This window comes from Lycium ferocissimum, chromosome 5, assembly GCF_029784015.1.
Source record: "Lycium ferocissimum isolate CSIRO_LF1 chromosome 5, AGI_CSIRO_Lferr_CH_V1, whole genome shotgun sequence".
Lineage (NCBI taxonomy): Eukaryota > Viridiplantae > Streptophyta > Magnoliopsida > Solanales > Solanaceae > Lycium > Lycium ferocissimum.
Window position 1 is genome coordinate 6195083 of NC_081346.1, and position 27804 is coordinate 6222886.

At 33.6% G+C, this 27804-nt stretch overlaps 3 protein-coding genes and 1 pseudogene across 4 annotated transcripts; all 4 read right to left on the minus strand.

The window, feature by feature from the left end:
* Positions 1-551: 551 nt before the first annotated feature.
* LOC132055215 (pathogen-associated molecular patterns-induced protein A70-like) lies at positions 552-970 on the minus strand (annotated as a pseudogene).
* Positions 971-8125: 7155 nt separating this feature from the next.
* On the minus strand, positions 8126-8743 carry LOC132058130 (pathogen-associated molecular patterns-induced protein A70-like). The gene has a single exon (XM_059450693.1). The coding sequence runs from the start codon at positions 8610-8612 to the stop codon at positions 8274-8276; it is 339 nt and encodes a 112-aa protein (XP_059306676.1). The 5' UTR covers positions 8613-8743; the 3' UTR covers positions 8126-8273.
* A 2379-nt stretch (positions 8744-11122) lies between these two features.
* Positions 11123-15278, minus strand: LOC132055653 (probable polygalacturonase At1g80170). Of its 2 annotated transcripts, none has more exons than XM_059447592.1 (9): positions 14802-15271; positions 13909-14040; positions 13658-13828; positions 13555-13575; positions 13224-13431; positions 12649-12730; positions 12467-12575; positions 12202-12318; positions 11123-11639 (listed from the first exon to the last, which is right to left on the minus strand). In XM_059447592.1, exons 1-9 carry the CDS (start codon positions 15045-15047, stop codon positions 11361-11363), a joined length of 1365 nt encoding a protein of 454 aa, XP_059303575.1. In that variant the 5' UTR covers positions 15048-15271; the 3' UTR covers positions 11123-11360. The 2 variants fall into 2 exon arrangements, with proteins under 2 accessions (XP_059303575.1, XP_059303576.1); XM_059447593.1 differs by having other exon boundaries at positions 11428-11593; positions 14802-15278.
* A 10147-nt stretch (positions 15279-25425) lies between these two features.
* LOC132055654 (MAPK kinase substrate protein At1g80180) lies at positions 25426-26271 on the minus strand. Its single transcript, XM_059447594.1, has one exon. The coding sequence runs from the start codon at positions 26092-26094 to the stop codon at positions 25732-25734; it is 363 nt and encodes a 120-aa protein (XP_059303577.1). The 5' UTR covers positions 26095-26271; the 3' UTR covers positions 25426-25731.
* Between the last annotated feature and the right edge of the window lie 1533 nt (positions 26272-27804).

Consider the following 27804-nt stretch of genomic DNA (forward strand, 5'->3'; position numbering starts at 1 on the left):
AAAATAACGTCTTTCATTCCTTGATTTCCATCTACTATATATTTTCAAAAAGGACGGGACAAGATAAAGATACCCTGTTCTCCTATAATTTGCCTATGGGGTATCATCTTTTTAGCATACAAGATCATTCAATATCTTTTTTTTATACCCAGCGTCCGATACTTGCATTGCGGCATGAAATTTTTGGATTCACACCAGAAAATCTCACATTCAGGGATTAAATCAGATACCTCTCGTTAAGGATGATGAAATAGCTAGCACTTAACCAAAACCCTTGTAATGAAGAAAGATATATCCTACGTATGTACCTATTTTAGTATCACACTACCAATGGGTAAATAATGGTCAAGAATAGGCAGCTACCAAGCACTTATAGCAAGCAATATGTAGATTAAACACGCAGTGAAGCAAAGCAAGAATGCAAATTTCAACAAACCCAATATAAGATTTGCATATATTACAATTTATATATAACTATGTCCTTTTCATGACGGAGGTATCCGTAGACAGATAGCAATACAATGAAACAATACCTACAGTCCTACACACGCGCGAAAATTGAGAACAAAAGAAGAAAAAACAGAGCAAGCTATGTTCCCCTCTTAAGCATTTGCTCATAGTTCTCAATGGACTCAAGCCTCTGTAGAAGCAGCTGTTGCTTAAACTTGTTTATGAAATTCTCCGCACTCTCATTGATGTCTTCTGATGGCTTCCTTTCCAGCTTCTGTGCTGGCGGCTTCCTCATAGCCGTAGAATTGGATAATTCCGACGATCTCTCCACTAGTGAATTAGGTCTCTTAATATCATTCTCTCTGGTGAAATACTCCATTGGCCTTTCTGGTTTCTTATCAGATTCTTCCACACTTTTGGTGCGTGGTAGTACTGAGGCTTCAAGGACCTACTCAACTTTGACGTGGAAAAAAAACTAAGTTGATAATTCTCTGCTTGTACATACTTTGTAGATATCCATATTTATTTATAGATAGACGCCAATAAAGATATACTGCGGCTTTTCGTTTTTTATGATTTGTAATTATGAGTGAAAAGTGGGGAATATGATTCCCATCTTCTTCTCTTCCCTTTTTTTTTTTTTCGGCATGGGGGACCCTTTATTCACGCCGGAATGCTACCTATTTGATTTTGTTTTTGAAAGAAAAATTCGTGGTCCAATCTTTTGGGAATAAGAACAAAAAAGAAAACGCGTTTAAAACGAAATTGATTAGGCAAGCACTGTAATTAAGCGCTGCAAACCAAAAAGAGGGGAAAGAAAAATTAGGTAATTAAAGGACTATCATTTACCCTTCCCAACTTTACTTTAAACTTCAAACTCCCCTCAACTATGAATAATAGACATTTTTTTCCCCTTTATCATATGCAATATCTATTTTACCCTTGATATTTTCAATTCTCCATCTATGTAATATCTTTTTATATTATACATAATATTTATTTTTCTTAACCGGGGTATTTATACATTTTCATTAGTTAACATTATAAGTAGAATATTTCTTTTATGAATTTGTCATAAAATCTAATGTTATTTTTTATGATTGTTATTTTAGTATTACATGCATTAAGTATGTAATATGTATATAGATATATGCATGTTTCAATACTCTCGTATTCTCTATACATAGATAAACAAGTTTTGTTTGTTAATAATGGAGTATTTTCTACATTATAATTTAAAATTAATTCACAATATAAATAGATAATCTTTTAGGAATTTAATTTGTCATAAATATACCTCTATTACTATTAATTATTTTTATATTACCTGCATTGAAATATCTTTACAAAGTTATTATTCCTTATTATTTTCATTTGTATAAATAAATATTAGAGTATTGATTATTATTAATAATTTTTTCTTATTCTGCTCATTTATTTTATTATGGAACATTTTTAACTTATATATTGGTATTTTTCACTCTTTTTTTCATTTGAAAAATAATATTATATTTATTTTTCATAGAAAATTTGCTACATAGATTAAAAAATAAAAAAAATATCACGAATTTTAAAAAGTAAAATAAACATACAAAGGTTGATAATGTAAGGGTAAAATAAGCATTTTAAAAGTCAAATAGGATAAGGAAAATGTCTATTGTTCAAAATTGAGAGGGGAGTTTAACTTTTAAAATAAAGTTGGGGATGGTAAATGATTTTCACCCCTTTTTGGAAAAGAAGAATAAAACATGCAGAATATTGCTCTGTCCCATGTAAGTGAATCCCGGAACGAAAGTTAAAATATGGAAGGACGGCAATCTCATGTTGCATGCCGCTAGTTTGATTAATTAGACAAAGCCAACCAAGCAGGTTCATCATGTCCCTCTTATCACTATGTCTGTCATCATCAATATCAACTAATAACCACTGATTATCTAGATTTAAACACGGCTTGTTTACCTAATAATGCAGGCAATAAACCAGAGCCACAAAAACAAGTGTAGTTTTTCAATCAGGATATTATGTTTATGTTGAGGCTCTTACAGAATATGCCACCGTAGCACAGTAGGTCCCCTTTCCTAATTCTGTGTGCATGACTTCAAATAATTTGTACTAGTTCACATTCGGTACATAGTGTGGAAAATAAAATTTCCTTGATTCGGCCAACTTTTGCATCACATGATAACGTTGGATGTGTACGATTTGGGTATCAAAATTCACATGTGGATGAGCTTTGCTTAACTTGGACTGGGCAGAGTGGATTCCAAATCCAAGATCTTCTATCTTACGTAAATTTAAAATGTGAGTCTCATCTAAAAGCTTAAACTAAAAAAAGAGAATATTTTTATATATTTAGTTATATCTTCAATATAAGCCGCTCACGTGCAAACTTGATTCTTTTTAAGAGCCGAGCACGTAAGGATTCTTTTTGATAAAGTGTCACAGTAAGACTCGAACTCAGGACCCCTACCTGCTCTGATATCATATTAAATTGCTACTGTCTTGTATTTCGTTGGAGAAAGTAATTGCTCTTATATAGTTTACGTGCCAAGAGATCGGGACAATATATGCAACACAAAAATAAAAGATACGTAGGCAGTAGAATAGGAGATAGAAGATACATATCATTGAAAAGGTTCTTCGGTGTTGACGTAATAATAACGAAGCAAGAAGATAAATGCTTGAGTATAAAGGGGTGCTGACGAGTAAGGGTGTCAACTGTCAGCTAACCGAGAATCGGGACCGGTTAAACGGAACCGTAGAACCGCTAAGTTAACCGGATTCGTTAACTGCTTAATTCGTATACCGTCGGTTCCAATATTTTAGAACCGGAACGGTTAAACCGGTAAAACGTGAATCGACGTTAAACGGTTTGTTTAATGGTGAAAATTAAAAAAAAAAAAAAGCAAAGAGCCGTTGGGCTAGTTAATGGACCGTTGTAGCAACGGTCCATTTGCAAAAACGCCGTTGCCAAACGGCCATTTTGTTAATTTTTGGCCCCCAAATTTTTTTTTTTAACACTTTAACCCATCCCCCACCTCTATATAAACCCTTCTTCATTTTCATTTTAATTCACACCAATTCACTCTTCTTCATCTTTCTCTCAAATCTCAATCTCTCAATTATAATTATTTTGCAATAACTAGCCACAAAGTCTTATTATAGTTTCAACTTTCAATTATTAATTTTGCAATTATAATATTGTTGGTGGAGTTGGTGATTTTGCAACAATCCGAAGTAGCTTTGGTGGATTTGCAATTCTAGCCGCCTTGACTTTCTTTGAAATTAATCCGGCAATTTGGTACCTTCGTTCCAACTCTATCTTTATTTTTCGCAATTTAATTCTAGCAATTTAATTTACGCAATTTAATTTACGCAATTTAATTTGTTGTAATTTATTTTCTTGTGATTTATTTGATTGTGATTTAAATTAATTCTATTTAATAATGTCAAAGAGATTAAGACGTGGTGCGTAGTAGTAGTCGTATTGTTAGAGGCGCGCTTAATGAGGAAACATTTGTGGAAGAAACACCTAATGTAGGTATTGATGTTGGTGGAAATAATCCACTTTTAGGTCATGAGGCAATGCAACAACATTTTACCGACACTTTTAATGAAGACTTAAATGATGATGATGAAACACAACCCCCTGAAAATCCCATAGGAGATACATGTCCCGCACAATCACATACACAAGACAAACCGCCTAGAACTCGTAAGCTACATGACTAAAATTTGGAAATTTATGACTAAGAATAGGAAAGCCAATCGGCTACATGTAACATATGTGGACAAGTATTTAGTTTTAAGCAAGGAACCTGGTAAAGGATGGTGGAACGGGTACACTAAATTCTCATATGAGAACCAAACATATGGATGCTTGGGGAGAGCAAACGGGTTCAAATGTTGGGGGATTCAAATGACGATAGACCCACGAACCGGTAGAAATTTTAAGTATGACAAGAAAAAAGAACGCGTAGAAATAGCTAAAATGGTAGCTTATGATTGTTTACCATTTTCCTTTCCCTCGGGTTTGGGGTTTGTTACTTACATTCAACGTTGTTATAATCCGTTATTTGAGGGTATTCCTAGAAGTACTTGTAGAGCCGATGTTATAGATTTGTTTAAAAAATATAGATTTTATTTGCGCCACGTATTTAATTCTTTAAATTGTAATGTTTGTCTTACCGCCGATTTGGGTCTTAGTATTAACCATTTAGATTTTTTTGCTATTACATGTCATTGGGTTGATGACAATCGGTTATGCAAAAAAAAGAATTATAGCTTTTTTATATGACGAAGGAAAAGGTCGTCACGATGGAAAATTTTTAGCCGATTCAATGTCTACTATTATGAGATTTTTTAACATTTATAGAAAAACACTTTGTATTGCTTTAGATAATGCTTCTAATAATACAAAGGCAAGTTGGTCTTTTAAAAAAAGAAATAAACCCTCCTCTAAAAAATATTTTTCATGTAAGATGTAGTTGTCACATTTTAAATTTAATTGTTAAAGATGGTCTTGAGCATTTTGATGATTGTTCAAAAAGTTAGAAATCTTTGTTGCGTTTCTTTTTTGTAATGCTAATAGGGGAAGAATTAGAGATTTTAAGAATGCTTGTGTGGAAAATAACCTTAGACTTAGGAAAATTCAAATAGAAATTGAGACTAGGTGGAACTACACTTACATTATGCTACAACAAGCATATGAGTATAAGATTCCCATACAACAAGTTCACAACAAATATAATACCGAGATAGTCGGGATTGGTTAAATTTTATGCATTGGGAAGATGTTAAAGAATGTATTGAACTCTTAGAAAATTTTAATAATGCAACTCTTGCTTTTTCTAGACAATTTTATCCCACGGTAACAGAACTTAATTTTAGCCTACTTAGCGGAAATAGCTAGAGTTTTACAAGAGTATAAACATAAACCCGATTATCAAGTGGCTATTTTTGAAATGATAATCAAATTTAAGAAGTATTTTTTTCCCATCCCAACTTTATTTATATTGGGTTCCCTTTTAAATCCTTGTTTAAAATGTCTTATACTAAAAATTTGGTTAGTCAAATTTATACATTTTTAGAAATTGAAGCGGGAACTCAACCATCTTTAGTGGAAGTTTAACTCGCTATTGATGATGAGTTTAGAAAAGTTTTTACTCATTATTCTAGTTTGGAAGAACGTGCAGCACCCGTTGCTCCACGCCCTACTACTTCTCAAAGTAGCAAAAGGGCTTGTCGGGTTTAAAAGTTTTACATTCACGACCAACTTCTTCTTCTACTCGCAAACTTTGATGAATATAACTTTTATTTGATGCACCCAAATGTAGATATCAACCAATGGATGAGGTGGACGTCTTAGCATGGTGGAAGAAGTACAAGGCAAGCTATCCGTACTTTCAAGAATGGCTCGAGATATCCTTACGGTTCAAGTATCAACCGTGGCTTCGGAGAGCGCATTTAGCCAAGGAAGACAAAGAAATTGGAGACCATAGACATTCATTATCCGGCTTTAGCTTGCAAGTACTAGTGTGCATTCGAGATTGGATTAGATCGGAGCGACGCAACCAAAACTCGAAGCGGAGGAAGGCGAAGAGGAAGAAATTGAAGATTTGATAGCTAGTGGACCGGACCAAATGGAAGACTTTGAAGATATTTCATGACCGAATATGATGTGGGGAAATTAACGAAATGGTTCAAAATTGGTGATTTTATTATTCTACTATTTTTGTACAACTCATGTATTATTTGCAAGTTAAAAAAAAAAATACAACTTGCAAATAAATGTTATCCAAGAATGAATAAAAATATGGCTCATGAGCTTACTTCTATTTACTTGTGTTCATATTTTTACTTTTATTAAGTTAGGAATATACCTAAAATATACTAAGAATATACTTATAAGTATATTAAGTTATATATATACTTAAACATATATAAGTATATATAGTATATCTCGTATATAAGTATATATAGTATATAAGTAAGTATATATAGTATATATATTAAGTTATACATATATTTAGTATATATATTAAGTATATATAGTATATATGTATATATAGTATATATATTAAGTTATACATATATATAAGTATATGTAAGTTATACATATATATTATACATATATTTAGTATATATATTAAGTATATATAGTTATACACATATTTAGTATATATATTAAGTATATATAGTATATATAGTATATATGTATATATATTATATTATATATATATTTAGTATATATATTAAGTTATACATATATATAGTATATATATTAAGTTATACATATATATAAGTATATATAGTATATAAGTATATATATATTAAGTTATACATATATATATAAGTATATGTAAGTTATACATATATATGTATAACTTAATATATATATAGTATATATATTAAGTTATACATATATTTAGTATATATATTAAGTATATATAGTATATATGTATATATAGTATATATATTAAGTTATACCTATATATAAGTATATATAGTATATATAGTATATATATTAAGTTATCCACATATTTAGTATATATATTAAGTATATATATATATATGTATATATATTAAGTTATACATATATTTAGTATATATATTAAGTTATACATATATATAGTATATATATTAAGTTATACATATATATAAGTATATGTAGTATATAAGTATATATACTATATATATTAAGTTATACATATATATAAGTATATGTAAGTTATACATATATATGTATACGAAAAACACTTATAATAATTCTTTACGACACATTAGGTCGTTATAATAAATATTTAAACTTTAATTATAAAGTTGTATAACATATGTAAATATACCTACAATATACAAATAAATACTATAATATATATATATAATACAAAAAACAAAAAAAAAACATATTTTAAACACTCCAAACCGGACGTTCGGTTTGAGTTTAAAACCGTAAACCGGAACCGGTTAAACCGGAATCCCAAGTTAAGTTGTTCAAGTTTTTTTCGGAACCGGCCGGTTCCTTAATCAGTTCCATAACCGGTTCCGGTTGGAACCGGTTGACACCTTTACTGACGAGCATAAGCGCAATGGAGAAACGTCGTTTGCTTTTTCTAAGTCACAAATGAAGGATAGATAACGAATTTGATTAGTTAATTTGAAGTCACATTTTGAAATTGCAGCCAAATGTGGATGGATGCTCTTCATATAAGCACATCAAATGTACAAATTTTATATCTTCTGGTGCAATTTTAGGCTCACTGGAGGCCTATCCGATCTTTAGCTATCATTCAAACCATTGGTTGATTTGACGTTCCCTTTCCCAGCAGCTTTTTGAGAATTTGCACACGTCAAATTACAACTTAAACATCAATTGGAAGCTAGTTTTTGTACAACCTCCAAAAGTTTTTCTCAGTTACAAAATAGCCTCTTTTATACCCTGATTTCTAACACCACATTTTCAAAAAGCACAGGATCGTAAAGATTCCCTATTCTCCTTTAATTTGCCTATAGGGGATCATCTTGAAGAAAAATATGTATCCTATATGTATGCATATAAATTCTACCTCTTTTAGCAAGATCTTTCACTTTTAGTACCCATGCAAGTAAATATGGTTTAGCAAGCAATATATAAATTAAATTAAACACGCAGTAATGCAAGGCAATTGAAGGCAAATTTCAAAATAAGAATTTGCATATATTACAAGTTATTTATTAATTAAGACTTCGTCATGACAGAGTTATCCATAACCACATAGCAATACAATGAAACAATTCATAACACACGCGAAAATTTGAGAAATAAGAAGACGAAACAGAGCAAGCTATGTTCCTCTCTTAAGCATTTCTTCATAGTTCTCAATGGACTCAAGCCTCTGTAGAAGCAGCTGTTGCTTAAACTTATTTATGAAATTCTCCGCACTTTCATTTATGTCTTCTGATTGCTTCCTTTCCAGCTTCTTTGGTGGCGCCGCCTTATTCTCCGACACTGGAGGCTTCCTCATAGCCGTAGAATTAGGTGATTCCAACGATCTCTTCACCACTGAACTAGGTCTCTTAATAGTATTCTCTCTGGTGAAATGCTCCGTTGGCCTTTCTGATTTTTTATCAGCTTCTTCCACTTTGGTTGTGTGGTAGTGAGGCTTCAAGGAGCTACTACTCATCTTTGAGCTTAATTTCTGATGTGCTTTGGAAAAATTCCTAAGTTGACAATTCTCTGCTTGTACATACTTTGTGGATATCCATATTTATAGAAAGACGCCAATAGAGAGATACGACTTTACCTTTTTCATGATTCGTAATTATGAGTAAGAAGTGGAGAATATGATTCCCATCTACTTTTTTTTTTCCTTTTCCTTTTCTTTTTTTTTGGCATGGGGGCCCTTTATTCACGCCAGAATGCTACCTAATTGATTTTGTTATGAAGGAAAAATTCCTAGCTCAATTAGACTATGGGAAAAAGAAAAAAGAAAGGAAGAGCATCATGGAATTAAGCGCTTAATTATCATTTATCACGTGATAGAAACAAACCAAAGAAAAACAAAGTAATTAAAGGAGTTTTCCCCTCACATAGAGTTAACAGTATATGATAAAAGGTCAAACTAGATGTATAGTGTCAAATAGTCACTACTATAATATTTTCTGAATTGGACCGTCTTTGTAATTAAAGCGGAGTTCAATGTTAATCCAATATGATTAATGTTATCAATCCAAATAGGACTAAATGGATATTTAATTAGATTACGTGTGTGGAAAAAATTAAAGTACGCAATATATAAACAAAATTGGTGAGCTTACCTGGAGGGGGCCGCCTACAAGGACTATTAAAATGGTCAAAGTACTAGAAATTATATCCCCACACGAATACGCTTCTTAAGCCACGAAGTTTGAAAGTCTTGCGGCTTAAGCGATGGATTAACACCGAAAGGTCCCATGTTTGGTCGCCATATTTGGCGATTCAAGATTGTCACTCTCATGTGCGATGCCAAATCATTCTGGTTTATTTTATTTCGAATCCATTACCGGTAACATATACGACTCTTTCCAATAATTGTAAACAACAATATGTGCAATAGCTTTTGTTTATAAATTTGGAAACAAGTTGCACTCTAAAGTTATATTATTTGTTCAGCTAATAACCAATGAGTTTTGACTCCAAAAAAACGTTTGGTTACATCTATAATACAAACAAAATGGTTGGAAAATAAGAAAGTGTATTTCATCTTGCTAGAACTTTAACATACGCAATTTCAACTTATAAGAATATAATTAATAATTATTTATAAGTTGCGTAACTTGCTAGTTGCTAAAATTGATCCTATTAATAATACAAAGGAATAAGTGGATCAATTAGATAGCTGATTCCCGATCATTAACAGACCTATGTTATTAGTCTCACGTTGTCTGTGGGATGTGCAATTGAAGACTTTATACCATACAAAGTTTGTCAATCATCACCTGATGAGCTAATCTGAAGTTGAGTTAGATCCTAAATTCATTTTCTTAACCGTTTGAGAAAAGAAAAGGATAGACATCCATTGAATATCGGCATGGCATCTTTACCCATACCTAAATAAATGCCAAACTGTTGCTTTATAGGTAGCAAATTATCATTATACCATCTTCAAAGCATGTGGCATAGCTTGGTTCCAAATCCAAATACAGGTAACTTAGAAGCAAGTAACGTGTTGGCACATGTAATTTTGACTTTGACATTCAATAGCCTGCATGGGCGGTGCGCCGGTGCCACTCTCATCTTTCAACTTTCAACCTAATTTTGGGATTCCATTTCATCATTTGTGGCGTTCTAGCCTTCACAGGCAATTTTCTATCAGCAACCTTCAGTCCAAACTCTAAAAGTGTAGGTTTGGCCATATTCCCGTCTTCCTTCGAAAAGGAAGTTTCTAGAACCCAAATTGAGATTCATTTGTTCTCCTGCTTAGAGTGTTCCTAAATCCTAATATTTTATAATCTGTAAACAGTGATATGCAGGGTTCCATGATAGAAACACACCGTGGCAAAGTCAAAATTTCCAGTAAATGGACTCAAAATATAAAGCAGTAAAAGGAGATCCAATGTAATTTAATCTTCTATACACAGTGTAATTTTCCAAGCAAAGGAGGTCCGGATGAACCCTCTTGTTCCCCTCAGCTTTGCCCCTCTATACACTGATTGGTAGGCATCGGATACTAATCGAGTAACAAAAATCCGCAAATGTATGCGGCAAAGCACAATCGTGCACAAAAGGACATAACAAACTAATCATGTTTTCGGAAAAATTGAACAAAGCCCTTGGAATACTGACTAATATACAATTGTGCTGTACATATCATATCCTAAATGGAAAAAGTTATAAATTTTATTTTTCTCCAACAACATGATGCTCTGTTCTTATCAAATCTCGAGATCACTATAAAATTCCCTGCACGGACTAGCTAGGCTTTTGGATAGTCTTTCGATATTAGTGTGATTTTTCTGCAGGCAGGCCACAGCTGTACTTCATAAACTTCACAATGTTTATCGTTTCAAGGACATGTACTAATAACCTCAGCCATCTGATCGAGTAAATTAGTACATTGAGATACAACAGAAGATTCAACTCCACAGAATACACGTGGAAGCATTTCCTGTTTTGTCATCCTATTGCTAGATATCACACATTCTGTTTTTCATGAAAAGAATGAGCACTTCATTTACAGAAATAATTAAGATCCATTAATCAACACTCATGTTTCCTTCTATAAACATCAGTACTTGGACCAGCTACTGATCAGTAAGTTGTGCATCAAACTGTTCCGCTTGCTTGATAAGTTAAGCAACTTTGCCCAGGACAACGAATATCTATGACAATTCATTTAGCAGCTTTCAACCGATATATGGTACAGGCCTTTGTACTATTAACATAGAAGAAATCAAAATGATTGACTCCAGTTGGATAAAACTGTTGGCTGAAGAATGCTGTCATCACAGGGAAAGCAGGGAGGGGGATAATTTAAACCTGAGGTTGAGCCATATGCCTCCCAGCAAAAAGATGTTGTTGGATCCCCAGACAATGAAGTAAGTTGAACATCCTCCAAGTACAACTTTCTACAGGGACAGCTATCGCTGCAGGCAATTGTTATTGCCTTTTCTGTAGCTGAAGTTCCTTTAATACCCACAAAGGATATGTTGTCAATGCGAATGTTTGAAGTCTGCGCAATGGATTTTCACATTAAAAAAAGCTCACAATTACACTTAGTTGTAGTTCTTTTCAAATCATGCGTATTAAAGCACACACGCTCACAAACATGGTACACTTGAAGAAGGGAATATTTATGGGACTTGTCGATGGTCTATTTCTTTTGGCCAGATGCTGAAGAGTGAATTATAACTTTCATTTAGTGCAGAACTAACGCGTAACTATCAAAAAAGAGTTTAACAAAGAGATAACCAGCTGTGGTATATATGATAATTGATAATATACTGAATATTCACCTGGTTCCCAAACAATAACTCCAAAATGGATGTCACTACTTTCACTAGTTCACTAGTAGGCCAGCAATTTTACCATGTCAACAGAGCCTTGTCCTAAGCTCAAAACAGAAATGCTCCTAAACTCAAAACAGAAATGCTCACCTAAATACCTAGCTAAAATACACAACGTACATGCAAAATTGAACTCCTTTCCCATGCAAGCAATATATAGAACAGCAAGAAGACTAAACAAAGAATCTGAATTTGGACTGCGAATCAAGAAATGCAACAGAAACATACCTTGTTTGAACAGGGTTTCGTAGAATCACAATAATATTGGTCTATTATGATAGGATTTGAGACATTTTCCATCCAAATATTCTCAAAAGTAACCTTTCTGACAAATCCAGAACCCCCCTGAAGAAGCATTAACGGGAAACAACCAACAAGGATGGGGATATGGAACCGTAGGTTAGCAAAATCAACTTTTAGAGATGAAAAATAGTGCAGAATGATATAAAAGGTTTTAAAGATTCATCTGATGCAGATTTAGAAACAAGATTACCTGCCAAGTCTTTATTCTAACCCCGTTCTCTGTGTTGGAAATAGATGCTCCATTAACATGAACATTGTAAACCTGAGACCATGAATTTGACTTGCCCAAGCTTCCAATGCTAAAAGAACAGAGTACTAATTAGAAGCTTCATCTTATACATAACTATAACAAAACAGCAAAAAATGTTCTACCTTATACCATGACCTGGTCCACACACAACATTTTTGACTTTGATCCGTGATGAATTGCCGACAATAGATATGCAGTCATCTCCTGTATTCAGTTTCTGAGTTGGTCAAAAGATAATGAAATATATGATAGGAGCTCGATCGTGAATACGATATCCTTGATCATACAAAATCAGTTACATTTTTATGATGAAATTACCTCAACTGGTGTATCCGGCAATAGCGAGAAAAGCTTAAAAAGAAGAAACTAACTGAGCTCAATCGATCTAGCGTAAAGAAGTGCTAGCTTCATATATTTTACCAGCTTATTGTATCCGAAAGATGACTTCACATTTTACTAACCATAACTGAACTCAACTACTGGTCCACAATTTCAGATCCCCTTAATAATGCCTTATAGTTGACCTCTGCAAACACAGAGCTATGTTCCATAAAATGCATTATTACTTATTAGAACCATAAATCCGAATTTTATCATCTCAAACATTCACTATATCTGTTAGATACTACTCCTACCAAATAGCGACAAGAAGTGATCTATCTGTCTCTCCAGTTGCAAAGACTAAAGATCAACTAACCTGTGCCAATAGTGCAATCCTTGATATTGACCTGTGTAGATGAACTTACGTGGATTGCATCGGTGTTAGGACTATCAGCTGGGGCTAAGACTACAAGATGCGATACTGAAACATGTTTGCAATCAGTAAATGCTAAATGCATTTGTTGACTATTAAAGATTTTTATTTTCCTGACTTTCAAGTTATTGCATCTGTGGAAAGTTAAAGCCTGCACTCCCATTAAACAAAAAATCACGACGAAAATCAGCATCAAAAGACTTTTTCCTGAAACAGAGTCGATATCTACTTTATAAGTCATAATTAATATCACAGAGGGAAAGGCAGAACTGACCGTTGGAGCATGATGACACGGCTAGCAAAATAAAAGAAACATCAAATTCATTATGTGAAAGAGAATCATAAATCTCGATGTAAACAATGGCAAAGAGAATTACATTTGTTCTGTTGACCTTGCATGACTTAGCCCACCACTCCTGGCCCATACCATTTATAATTCCTCCTCCTTCTATTGTTAGGTGTTTCACTTTAACGAAATAGATCCATTTTCGTGGATTCAAGCCATCCCAGACTGCGGAATCCTTTGGTGCTAAAATAGTACCTTCAATCTATATGGAAATAGACAACTGAATACCTTTTAGCAAAATAAAGAGTTGGACAAGATACAATTGCTCAATTTACCACTCACCCTTATAGTCACCTTTGACCGGCAAGGACCAGCAAAATTAATTGGTCGAACTAAGAAAGAATATCCACCAGGGATAACAATCTTCGCTCGTGATGGTGAATTGCAGGCCATATGCCAAGCATCTTTAAAAGACTGAAAGCACAAAAAAACCTCTTAACTGAAGCTAAGTACTCCACATTCTAGTGATCCAATTTTCATAAAATAGTCTCAAAACTTTTAGCTCACGAAACAATACGGACCAAAAATTGTCAGCACTAAGAAGCTTAACAAGCAGCTTTTTGTTTCGTTAGCTCATTCCAATAAAAGATTCGCGCTAGTCTTCTTCGATACATTTTCACGATTTTTTACTAAATGTATCAATCTTACTAGAGAAATCAGCAATGTGCAAATCATCCTTTCAATAACAATCTTATATCCATGGAAAACACAACTAGTTTGACCAATTAGATATCCACAATGAATAAAATAGAAAAGAAAAAAAAAGGTTCTTCAGCAGCCCTCAAATTTTCTCTAATCATGAGTAGCACAATGAAAAATTCAACATTCATGACTGCTGAAATTTGCTTCAGTTACTGCTCTATTTTTTTAGCATAACAAGTTGCTTAGTTCTAGGACTAATCTACTTTTCTGAACTTTAAATTTCTATTAGATTTTTTTAGTTTGTTGAGATATTTTAATTGTTTGAATTTTTGTTATGCATATTTTCTGCAGATTATGTTTTCAAGATTGCTATTTAAAGCCCTCTATGCTTAGTAAAATTATTGAGGGACATTTTCAATCAATACTTTCAATCTTTTTGCCGCACCATCTTAAATAAAACAATGACAAATCTCATAACTGTGGAAGCATTACAAAAGGTGAAGCATATAATCATAGTGAAAGAAGGGACTTACATTAGTATCGTCGGTGATGCCATCTCCAATGGCTCCAAAATCGTTGACACAAAAAGGGGTTTGCGATTTGTGGGTAGTGTTCCTCAAAGACACAGATGTCGGGAGCTGTATCAGTGACTCAAACCCACTAACATTTGCAGAAATCAGGACGAAATATGTACTGTAGAGTGAAGCAAACAGAGCTAAAGAGGTGGAAAAAGAAGAGGAATTAACGCAAGAGATGGAGGAAGATCCCATCTTCCCCATCTTTCATTAGTGGGAATCAACTTTGTAACTTAACTAATAAAAGTACTCGACAATGCCAAAATCGCTGTCGGGAAGATTTTTTCCAAAAGAGGCCCCCACACGCCACTTGTAATGTGAGAAGATTAGAAAAAGAATGTTTTAGAAAAGATTATTACCAACTGTCATTTTCTTAAATGTTTTGGGAATTCTACATAGAATTTATAGGAATCTGTATTTAAAAAGAATCTTTATCACCTGTCATTTTTAAATGAAATTTTTACTTAGTGTAGCTTCTTCTAAGAGGTAATTATTGATAATAACTATCTTTTAATTTATTTATATTTATTAGCTATAGTAATTTTGTAAATTATCATTCATAGCTACATCAAAATACATAAAGTCAGAGTGACTGAAGTGGTTATTGGGCGAGGCTCTCACCTTACCCACCCAGGTTCGAACCCGACAAGAAGCTCAAATACATATGGGATACAAAACATATGAGCCAAATACATATGACATATATTCAAATAAAGTGCAAATACACGTGACATCAGATACATGTGATATCAAATATATATGAGATACAATATGAGTCAAATACATATGATGAAAATACATTCAAGATACAAGGAGAAGAAACACGCGAAATACACAGCTTTTGCTTAAAAGTAAGCTACGAATTGTAATTTGAAAAATGATAGCTATTAATAGTAAGAAGGTAGTTATATCTGTAAGTTTGCCTTTTTAAATACCCCAAATTAAGATTTTTGATCTCATTTGCACAAAACATGATCTTTTAAAAGAGAGACCTTTTTATGAGAATTCAGATTTTTCTGTTGGACCTTTTCTTATGTTTTCATAGAATTGACTCACTCGGTCAAGTTAAGACATCGAGTGTCGGTCCGCCTCATCAAAACTTTGGGACGTGATAATAGTCTCTCGATTGTTGATAAATTCTCACTCTAGTTTATATGATATAGTATTAAGCACATTAAATTTTCAATTAATTAAATTATGCATTTTTTTTTTATCCTTTTGCTTTAGAATATCACAATTTTACATGCTAAATTCGCACATTTACTCAGCATCTTTCGGTAATATAGTTTTATTAATAGATGAATATAACATTTTTTCTAAATAAAAGAATAAAAACTCATATTTTGATTAATTAAAAGTAAAATAAGCTGAATCATATATATATATATATACTAGATGATGAAAGCCCGTCTTAGCTTACCAGACCTAACACAAAAAATAATCTACCACTTTTTCTTTTTAATGCACTGGCTTAAAAAAGAATGATATATTTTTATGTTTAGAAATCATTTAACTTGAAACTTCCCCTTTTACCTTTAATGAAATAATTTAAATCCACACCAATATCTAGCGTGTTTTAGACACTGTTGAGTTTTAGATCTTTTCTTTTCTTTTTTAAACAAACTATGTCACATAAAATTAGGACAGAGAGAGTACCTTTTAGTAATATAATTATGGAGCTTTTATTATAGAAAGTATTATAATTCAATTAATTAAAAATATCAATAAATTATTTTACTTATTAAACTTCTTCCATATATGACTTTTCTGGTTTGGTTCTCCAATTGAAAGACTTGAAATACACCTTCTCCTACCGAGTTTCATGCCATCATCTCTTTCTACTCAACAATACTGAAAAGCGCTTTCATGTGTTAGCATCTGTTGTAGGCTGAAATTTTTAAGTGTAGACCAACTTCATCATTTTAAGAAAATATGTGTATACGTTTCTTGACCGTTTATACTTCGTCTTCTTGATGTTATTCCTCATTATTTGTGTGAGACGTATGTGTCTAAAATTAGTGCATTTTTATCCTTACCCAATGGTATAAGTTTTAAATCTTTCGGATTTATGACTTCTTTAGCGATTTTTGTGTTCAATTTAAATCGTTATTTCTTTTTTCCTGAATTTCTCTTCTTTAAATTTTCTCTAAGCGTACCTTTACCATTTTTACGAACTTATTATCATTATTTAAATGTCCTTTTTTTTTTTTTTTTTTTTTGCAATTGTCTCCTACTTCTTCACGTGGATCCACCTTAATTTTTTTTGTTTTTGACAATTGTCTCCTAATTCTTCACGTGGACTCCACATTTTTTTTAATTACTATTATAGAAGAGTGGGTTGAAGACCAAACCCACTCTTCTATAATAGTTAAAATTCTAAAAAGTTATCAATTGATTTTTAGGATTAAAACTGTTACTCCCTTTAATTTTAGGGAAAAGAACACAGATGTCTATTGCACACAAAATAATTACCTGGCCCTACCTCCTCACTTTCATACACCAAAACTATTTACCCGGATGCCCCCAAAACTATGATGATATCTCCCATATACTATGGTACGAGAGAGATTCATTTCTTCAAAACACTCATCAGCCCTCTATGAAATCCTTATAGTATATATGTGGTCGTTTGGTAGGTAGCCAAATTATCCTGGAATTATAATTCCCGGACTAATTTATCCCATCTTTTGGGATTATTTTATACCATCTAAAAGATGGTAGAAAATAATCTCGGGATAAGTGGAATAAGGTGGGATATCCCACCCTTGGGATTATGCTTCATTTTGTACAATGTTTGGTAGGAGGACGGTACAAAAAATTAGTGTTAGGATATCCTAACCTATACCATGCACCAAACGACCCCTATATATAGGGTATTATAGTGCAACATGTTCATTCATTAAAAAACACACTTTTCTATAAAATAAAAAAATCTCTATCATATCATCATGTGATACACATATACTGAGATGATATCATAAAGGGCTGCTTCAGTCTTTCAATGAGACACCCCTTAGTCTTCCATGACACCATCATCGTGTATATCACTGAGATGGTATCATGAAGGACTGCTTCAGTTCTTCAATGAGACACTCCCTTAGTCCACTATGATAACATCGTGATATATAAATATACTGAGATGGTATCATGAAGGAAGATTTTGGGAGAGGGGATACTCGGGTAAATAATTTCGATCGAACTGGATAGAAGCAAAATTAATTTATGAGGGGGCAGGATCGGGTAAATATTTTGCCTTTTATGGGTATTTTGTGTTGTTTTTCTCTTAATTTCAAGGGAGCCGTTCCGCATTTGGCAAATGGGCTCCAAATCTTGATCCATTTCAGGTTTATATCGGGCCCATCTAATTACCCATTACGCACCCGCCGTCCACTGTGAAGTTGCTAATTTCCAGCTCACGACGCAAAACTGACTGGTAATTTCCTCTCTTTATCTCAAATTGGCTCGCAATGCTTTAGCTCTGCTCTCACTACCTAAAGAAAGACTCTTCTAATTTGTCCTAGTTCTTCGTCAATTTTGAAGCTAATATGTATTCTTAATTGAATTTTATCAATCAAAATACATATGCATTCTCATTTGATCACATACGGTAATTTCTCCAAATTTGTTGATGCTGTATACTAGTCTGCTTTGAGTATTAGATATTTAGATTCAATTTTACTGAACATTTACTAACTCTTAAGTCATTCATCGAATGTCAATAATTATATTTTTGACAATATCAATTCGTAAAAGTATTTGACTTAAAAGTACCCTTCACATTGACATCAGTCTATTTGAATTATGTTACGAATAATGCCCAGAATTGAAGGGAAAAAAAAGAACTTTCATAAAGAATTTTCTGCTGAAAAACATGGTTTGGATCCCAAACAGGCTTCTAATTTGTCTTCCAAAGTGCGATATTGGCTTTCATAAGAATGAGCAGGGTGAAAATAGGATAAGTGGATACATAATTTCGAGTAAGATCACGGTTTATTCGAGAAACTCGCCTTAAGATAATTGATATTACCATACCATTTTCTGTCTGCCATGTTGTGAAATAAGTGGAGAATGCAACTCTTAAGTCTGATTAGCTATAAAAACTAAGCCAATATATAACAAACTGATTTTATTGTTTTTTTTTTTTTTCCCTTTTTGTTTTCGGTCATAAAGAAGGATTAGAATAGAACTTAGGCCAACAAAAACATACTTCTATATCTGAACATAATTTGCTTAAAAAAAAAAAAAAAAAAAAAAAAAAAAAAAAAAAAGAGTTATCAGCCTTACCATTTATATATCAATTTTCCACCCCTCAAAATCATTTAATATGCCATATGTGATACCAAAATTCTCTATTTATGACATTATGCATTCAAATATTTCCTCTGTGATTCTTGCCATGTTCAAAAGTGTATGCCGTTATCTACTTGGACAGAATTTCAGCAGCTCTGTCTATACTGACAAGTGGCTTGAGTTTATTAGTGATGCATACATTCTACTTTCATGCTAGAAAGAAGATGCTGCTCATTAAAACCAGTTTATATTACATTCTCTATCTATGACATTATGCATTCAAATATCCAGGATCATTTATGGACTACAAGCGCGATGTAAAATGTCTTCCTATCATCATCCTTATAGTGATTCTCCTTCACCTCCTTCCTCATCCAGGTTCCTCAAATCAATCAACAGATCAATGATCTAGTGGTTTATCTATATGTCACTGCTGGTCATATGCTACACATGTTTTACAGTTGACTATATAGTCAGAATGTCTTTCTATGTTTCAATAAGTTGGCCTTGTGTGGTGGTTTTATCAATGTTATCTTAAGATTTAATACTATTACCTATCAAAAAGACTTAGCACTATCACAAGAGCTTCTTCTGCAGCTGCTTAGGCATTAGAAACTTTTGAATAAATTAAAATCGATTAAACATATTTATTGGCTACCAAACTTAGTTTTGAGTAGTTGTAAAGTAGGAAAAACTAAAATCTAATAAGTTCCCCCAATGCCAAAAGGGTGTGTGTCCGGGGGAGGGGGGGGGGGGGGGGGGGGGGGGTGTAATGCAAGTTTCAGCCATGAACGAGTTTGGTTGGCTTGGGAAAACCGGTCTTTGCTTTATAAGGCTTCTGGATGATCATTCCTTTGCTCGATATTAAAAGGTCAAGGCGGACTTCTACTTGTTTTCCTTACGGTGTGTTCTTAAATACCTACGGTCTACGGAAAGGTAAAAAGAAGAATATGCCGCATGTTTAGAAGTTACCGTTAGTACATAGTGTATGAATGTCTGTCAGACTACTAATAAATTAGCACCACCAGTTTGGTTTTCATATGTGCACCTTTCGCTTTTTGTTCCTTTGACTGATGAAGGGTACACACACGACTGATGCTACTTCATGACTTCCATAACAATGATGGGACAATAGTTTCTTACAAGAGGTCCATGAACTTTATATAAAGGTAAACACTTCTCAGAAGCTTTTTTTTAAAGGCGGTCGTAATTTGTTATTTGCCACAAAGCATGGCGAGTTCACTTCCTACACCCTTCTTAATCTTTTCTCATCCTACTTTTTGTTTTTTGTTTTTTCTCCTTTCCGGGAGAGGGCGAGGAGATAAAGTTTTCCCTTTCTCATCTAAAGTTTTCATTATCAGGTGAAGATCTAGACAATTCTACAGTGAGTTTCCCCTCTGTGCCTCCTCTAGTTTGTTTGTATGCCTACTGATTCTTTTTAGCAGGCAACCTCATATCTAGGCATGGCTTTATAATTTCTTTGAAAACTGTGGTTGTTGGCATTTTGATGGTAAGATCTGCATAAAGACAATCTTGTAGCATTCGTGTCTGCAGCGACGATATCTTTGACCCTATGGACTTACCTTTCAGTTTCTGACCAAACAGCTTTTAAATTTCACGAATATGATTGCATTTTCTCTTTCCTTTTTTCGGCTTCTTTCTCTCCCGGTTGTTATTTTATTTTGGGATAATATAGCGTGGTACTTAAATTATAAAGTATACTGTTTTTGGTCTTTGTACAACAAAGTACTAGTTCTGTTGTTTGTGGTATAACTTTTTGGATCTAATGGAACAGAGCAATTTGTGCATCTAATTACTTGGAATAGGATTTTACACACTAGTCATATAAGTATGTGGTATGGGGGAGAAACTGTTTTCAAGGATAAGTGATGATTGAGGTGGTAATTATATGAGACTCATAAATTTGTACAACCTTACTTGCCTATGATGGCAATTCCTCATATTGGTACTACAAAGTCAAAATGTTGCTGGATCTTCAATATCCATGTTTATCTCCTCCCCTCGCCCTCAGATATAGTCTCATCTAGACAGAAAATGATCTGTGCAATGCTGTCTCTATGTTAGATGTTTGTTCAATTTTAAGTTCACTGATTTGTTACTGCAAAATGTGCAGATCCTCCTAATCCTCTCTGTTTGCCGGGATCTCGCATTTTTTCATCTCATTTTGATACCAAATTCAGAGCCCTTGCTAGAAAGTGTTATGGATCAAAGAATTATGCATGAAATTCCTGGTTTACACTGTAATTTGTTTCCTGCTGATGAACGCTTATTGTATTTGGACTGAATATCTTTCTGTTGTAAATTGAAAAATGTGATTACTGTGCCATGTTTTCATCAAGGCAATGTGTTAATTTAATCATTTAAACACAGAAACTGAAAAAAAGAAGAAGATTAAGCTTAGTTAATTCTCTGTCAATTAATTTTGCTAGGTATTTGGATGCTGTGCAATTCATGCATGTGATGAACTAGTGTCAGCCTGTCAGGAATTTAGAAATGCGCTTTGGCCTTCTAGCAGCACTTTATCTCAACTAAATTCACATGTCTACATAGCGTCAACCTAGATAAGCTATTTCCATTAGAAATGCTTTTCTTCATGTTTGTAAATCACCAATTGAATAAGCCAGCATCTTAGGATATGCAAATAGGACCTGTGGGATATGCTAATAAATCACCAATTTTCTAGTACTTTTTCGCCAGTTATTTGACATTGTTTATTCCATCAGAATAGTGCTGCCACCTCCTTTGTTTGTGCAGTTGCAGCTCTCTGTGACACCCACTTCCCTTCATTTCTCCTCCTGGAGGCCTTCACTGGATTATGTTTATCACATGCTTGAAGACCAACTGAGAACATCCAACCACGTAGGTCAAGAAGACGACTAGGTTGGGGTTACTGGTGAGTGTGCATATCATATTTGGATGTCAAACAAATCAAGCACACAAAATAGGTCTACAATGATGGGACATACTGCGTGACTTGGAGATGTTTTTTGCAGCCTCAATATATGCATGTCAGCCATTACCATATGGCTGCTACATGTTAGATCTGGAGGAATCTGTGAGGTTGAGATATTCACAACACTTTCATGTTCATGAATTGTCAATGTTATAGGAGCTCCATCCAATGTGTCAGAAGGAGGTGTGTGTTTTTATAGGACGTACATATGAGTAAAAAATTATTAAATAGGTTCCCATGCTTGAGCTTGAAACATGCTCTCTTCTTAGCACACAGGATGTTTCCTTGCTATGAAATGTTCTCAGCAGTCAGCACCAGTGGCTCTTCTCAGAATATAGATAAAATATGAAAGTTATAACATGCCAAGGAAATGCGTGCATGGTGCAGCCGTGCAGCTATTTCGTTTATGTAGCATGTGATGACAGATCGGGTACAGGAATTTTCTTTCATGATTGCAGCACTCTTTGGTCTTCCCTGTCTCTTACAAATGTAGGCCATATAATTCTCTCGTTTAATTTTCTTGTCACGTATTTTCCCCCACATTCCCACAGGTCCTCTCCGTTTCTTACTAGACTTGACTTTTTGACGCCAACTTCACTTCCTGAGGCTGATCACATCAACTGCCAGCCTTGAGAGGAATGTAATTAAAGGTTTGGTGAAATTCTGATACACCCAAAGGCCAAAGGTATTCCTTCTTGTTTCTAAATGCGGTCTCAACTAATATTCCAGGACAAAGAAAATGTTGGTTCCATTTTCAACAAGCCACCTAAGTTGAATCAAACCAAAATGTACCACGACCAGGAAAAGGGTGCTTGTGGGGTTTGGGCCTGTGGGGGAATCAAACATACTCATATACAAGAAATTAAAGCAAGAGATTATCTTAATTTAAGATTTCTTCTTTACACATTGAAAATTGAATCAAAGCGGCTCAAGAAGATGAAAAAAGAGAGGATATTTTTCTCTTAAAATACAGCTCGTACACAAGGATTACCTAGCCAACAAGAAAAGCAAGAAACCTGTCCCCCTATGGAAACGAAAGAACAAAATCTGACAGAAAAGCGAAGCAAATACAACACGACACATTTGTCTTTTAGCTCCAAAATTATCCTACACCTCTTAGGCTATGGATCAAAAAGATGTTTATTGCCTAAGGTGGTTTGACATTGCTAAACAAGAATTATATGAAATTCATAGTTTACATTTTTGTTGAATGCTTATTGTATTTGGCATGATTTTCTTTCTGTTGTAAAATGACGTGCTACGGGTCCATCTTTTCCCTAAGTCAATGTCTTGGTCTAATTAATTGACCACAGCAATTAAATGCCTGAGCTTTGTTAATTATTCTTCATTACTCCCTCCGTTCACTTCTACTTGTTCACTTTGAACTTTTCACGCTGTTTAAGAAATAATAAATGGAGTACATAATTTATCAATGTACCCATATTAATTGATGCATATTTTTATTGGATTTGAAAAATGATTTGAAGTGAGTGATTAATACTATGGGTAAAAAAGGGAAAAAAAATTGTCTTATCTTGATATGTGAAAAATAACAAGTAAAAGTGAAAATCTATTTTAAGAATAGTGGACAAGTAAAAGTGAACGGAGGGAGTAGTTAATTGTTATATCCAAGAATCCGCCAACGAAATTTTCCAAGTATGTGATGTGCAGTTCATGCATGTGTGCAACTATGTATGAGATTTTGGGAAAAATTGGCAAATGTAACAATATGGATTAAGACTTATATGTCGGCTGACTGGTGAAATACGCGTAACAGATTTGCATGTCAAACGGATGGAAAATAAATGATGAGGAGACCAACTACGGCTTCAACTGGACGACCAGGAAATATCGTTGCGGCCCACTAAAAATAATGTGTGCGTCCAATTCATGAATGTCAGCCATCTTTTTGTCGCTGCTATATTTTGAACTCCCAATAATGAGAAGAGGAAGACCTTCGAAGCACTTTCATTTGCATAATTTGGTCATGTCCATAACACCTCCATTCCGAGTAATCAGCATAGGGAAATGTTTCTCTGAAGGCATATGCAAGAATTTATTAATTAAAAAGATAAGGTGTCTCATGCGTGAGTTCGAAACATGCTCTTATTTTACCAAGCAGGGGATTTGATACTCTTAAAAAGAAAAAAGAAAAAAGTTATGGCATGCTAAGTATTTTTTGCTAAAACTATTCTCCTAATGTTCATTTGTACAATTTTTATTTATTAGAACATTGTTGTAATCATTACTCACGGTTCTGCTGGAACAGTCTGTCGGGCTAAGTACCCGATGCAACATGTGAGAAATATTGCGCGGTAACATTGAGGACCTAATAATAGATTGATTAGTGAATCATCATCAATATCACACACTTACTAACATAACAAGGTTAACGAGAGGACAGCATAGAGTAGCACTTTCTTTTTCAAACTCATTACATGTATCAAATCATGTTAATTTGCAATAACTAAGTGATAAAACTGATGTAAGAATACAACTTAATTCACCATCTATATGATTAAGAAAGTAAACTTATATAATAGATACACATTGGGTTTACTGTGACCTGTGTACGTGTAGCCAAGTATTTTTTTTTAGTTGGTGTAGCATGTGATGGCATATGCGGTAGGAAATTGTCTTTTCACAATTGCCACACCTTTGTGGGCGAAAAGCTCTAGTGTTTTTATAATCGTGGCACATATATATAGGATAACTTTGTGTGCCTGAAGAGATGAAAGATATCACTTGATAATTTTTTATTTATTTAATGATTCTCAACCCACTTCAGTAATCATTGAGCCACACATTTGAGTGGAGTTCTGATTGTTCCGTTATCTTTTCTTCTCCCTAATATAGGTGCACTTAATTTCTCCTTTTAATTTGTTGTGTTTCAGTGCATCCGAAACTTGTACTGAATCAGACGTAGCAACTAGCAACAATGGCAGTCATAGAGTGGTGATTGTATGCTAATAATGGCCTCCTTAAATTTCTTACCAATTTTTGACTATTTGAAACTACCTCTTCACCTCCCCGAATTGATCATATTAGGAATGTGCTCATTGATTTGGTAAAATTCCGTCTACCTAACTTATTTATCCCAAATGAATTAGCTTCCTCCAAATTCAGTGTCAACTCTTCAAAAGACAAATAAATTGTTGATTCTATTTTCAGCAAAACAGAATCAACAAGCCCCCAAAAATGAAAATCATGAATAGAAGGTTAAGGGTGGAGGAACATCTACATGTATATACATAGAGATAGAAAGAGTATACAATAAACATACTGATATAAACATGAGAATACCCAAAACACATACCAGAAGACAAAGCAAGATATGGTCCCAATTTCAGATTCATCCTTTGTACAACGAGGAATGACAAAAAAGACGACAGAAAGAAAAAAAAGAAAAGCTAAAGCTTATGCACATACTATTACCCAGCCAACTAAGAAAAGCAAGACACCGGAAGAAATTGTCCAAAGAAGTACAAATCTGGCAGAGACAAAAGGCAAAAAAGCATAAAACAAGTACAGTTGTCTTCTAGCTCCAAAATTCTTACACCTCATCCTTAACTAGATGAAACATACTACAACATCTTCCACCAACCACTTGTGAACTAATCTCTTTTACATCTTGCGTTTACCGGATTTGGGTCTACGGTTAGATTTTTCATTATTCTTTCCAAAAGCGCTACAGAATCCACATGCTGATACTTTAGGAGATGATGGTTCAATTGCTGGAGACACCTTACCGGTTCGGAAACCGCGGTTGGACCGGCTTCTCTCAATGGATCCACCTGTTTTTGATGGCACCGACACCTCCAATTTAGGCTTTGAACCTTCTTCTTCTCTGTCAGTTTTAGTATTTTCTCCTCTTGGATTGTTCGGTTGAACCAATTCACCTGAAGCTGTCAATAATTTGTCGTCCCATATTAGTCCTGATGAGCCTTGTCTACGGAACGATGTTGTAGATCTCTGTAAACCGGCCATTAAAGAATGAACAACAACCACCTCAGTTGCAAACAACCACTAAATTTTGGTTCACAGAAGGGTCTTCGTGTTGATTGTTTTATAGTGGGTGTCTAGATCTTTCTTGGGATGAGGACTGTGAAAACAAAAGTATGGAGCCCCTTGCGATTGTGGTTGGACTTTTCCTCACATGTTTTATGTACCACAACCCGTATTTATAGAAAATGGAAGAGATAGGAAAGGGGACCAATGTTACTCCATAATATTAGTAATGGGTTAGGTAAAAATAGATTACAATTTATTTAGAGATTAAAGTTATGCAAGGTGAGTATTAAAAAAATTTACCTTATCAAGCTACTTTTATTTGTAATAGACTTGTATAAGGTAACTTATCTTCTATATCCACTTTTTATGGAAGGCTACGTATAAATGATTCTTGGAAAATCTAATAATTTAATATATACTATAGCTTAATTTCGTGTACTTATATAGTAGGTTAAAATTATTTTTGTTTGATATATTATGTTGCTCACATTACTTTTTGATATTTAGTCTATTCTTATATAACAACTTTGTAGTTATTTTTAAAGTAATTTGTGAAGGGTCAATTTTTTTTATTTGTGTACAATGTTAAAATATGTTATTTTTAAAAGATGAATTAGCTAGTGATCAATAAAGTGAGTTAAAAATAATGAGCGTTTAGGTTTAAATTTCAAAGGAGGTAAAAATTATTAGGTGATCTCATATTATCTATCTGAGTTTTGATGAACAGAGTTATCCAAAGTTCATCAAAACGTGTATTGGTGAAAGGTAATAAGTACATTTGTAAAATTAATCAATGTGCATGTAAATTAACCCAAACTACACTTACCATAAAATAAGTACAATGATAAACTTCTAGTATAAGATATAGCTCACGGGTTGGTTAAAGGTTGTCGACCGTTCGGCAACTCCCTGGTAATGACTCTATTAGGCGTAATATTATATTAAGCATTATTTCTTTTACCTAATTAATGATACATAATAAGGCATGTGCTAATCAATTTTTTAAAATTGCATTACATATTCAGGCTTTGTTTAATACTTCCATTCCCGTATTCTATTTATGACTCTCTGGTTTCCTTTGACTGTAAGTCTGTGACTATTTGATAGTAATAAATTAATTTAAAAAAGGCTGTGACTATTTGATAGTAATAAATTAATTTTAAAAAGTCTGTGACTATAGGAATCTGAAAAATACTACCTCTGCTTCTGCCAAATTGTCTGTTTCTTCGTTTGTTTTATGAGCGTTGTCCTGTATCAACTTTTCTTGGCCTAAATGGTTTTGGTCAAACGTCATTCAATGCACAACATTTACAATTAATTTTAACTCAACAGAAGACCTCCAAGATTCTTCCGGCCTTTATTAGCGTTTATTAGCATTTATCACCTCTTAATTACCTTTTATTGCAACATTAATATTGGTAATTAAGGGGGCATGATTCATGGAACTTGTCCCATATTTCAAGAATAAATAGAGCTTTTTATTACATTGTAAGAGGCATCGGAAACATTATACAACAATAAAAAATATTCATACTATTCTTAGCATTCACTCTTTCTTGTTTAATTCGTTGAGGTTATAGCGATTCACCGCCTTTATTAATGTTTATTAGTTTTTTATCACCTCTTAATTACCTTTTTATTTACAGGAGACTCTAGTCTCAAAGCTTCTCCAAGGCCCGTGAAAAA

Coding starts and splice junctions, on each gene's coding strand:
- LOC132058130 (XM_059450693.1), bottom strand. CDS start 8,612: ATGAGTAGTAGCTCCTTGAAGCCTCACTACCACACAACCAAAGTGGAA.
- LOC132055653 (XM_059447592.1), bottom strand. CDS start 15,047: ATGGGGAAGATGGGATCTTCCTCCATCTCTTGCGTTAATTCCTCTTCT. Junction 13,576..13,657: donor GCAAGGTCAACAGAACAAAT/GTAATTCTCTTT, acceptor TTATTTTGCTAG/CCGTGTCATCATGCTCCAAC. Junction 12,319..12,466: donor TTAGAATAAAGACTTGGCAG/GTAATCTTGTTT, acceptor ATGCTTCTTCAG/GGGGGTTCTGGATTTGTCAG.
- LOC132055654 (XM_059447594.1), bottom strand. CDS start 26,094: ATGGCCGGTTTACAGAGATCTACAACATCGTTCCGTAGACAAGGCTCA.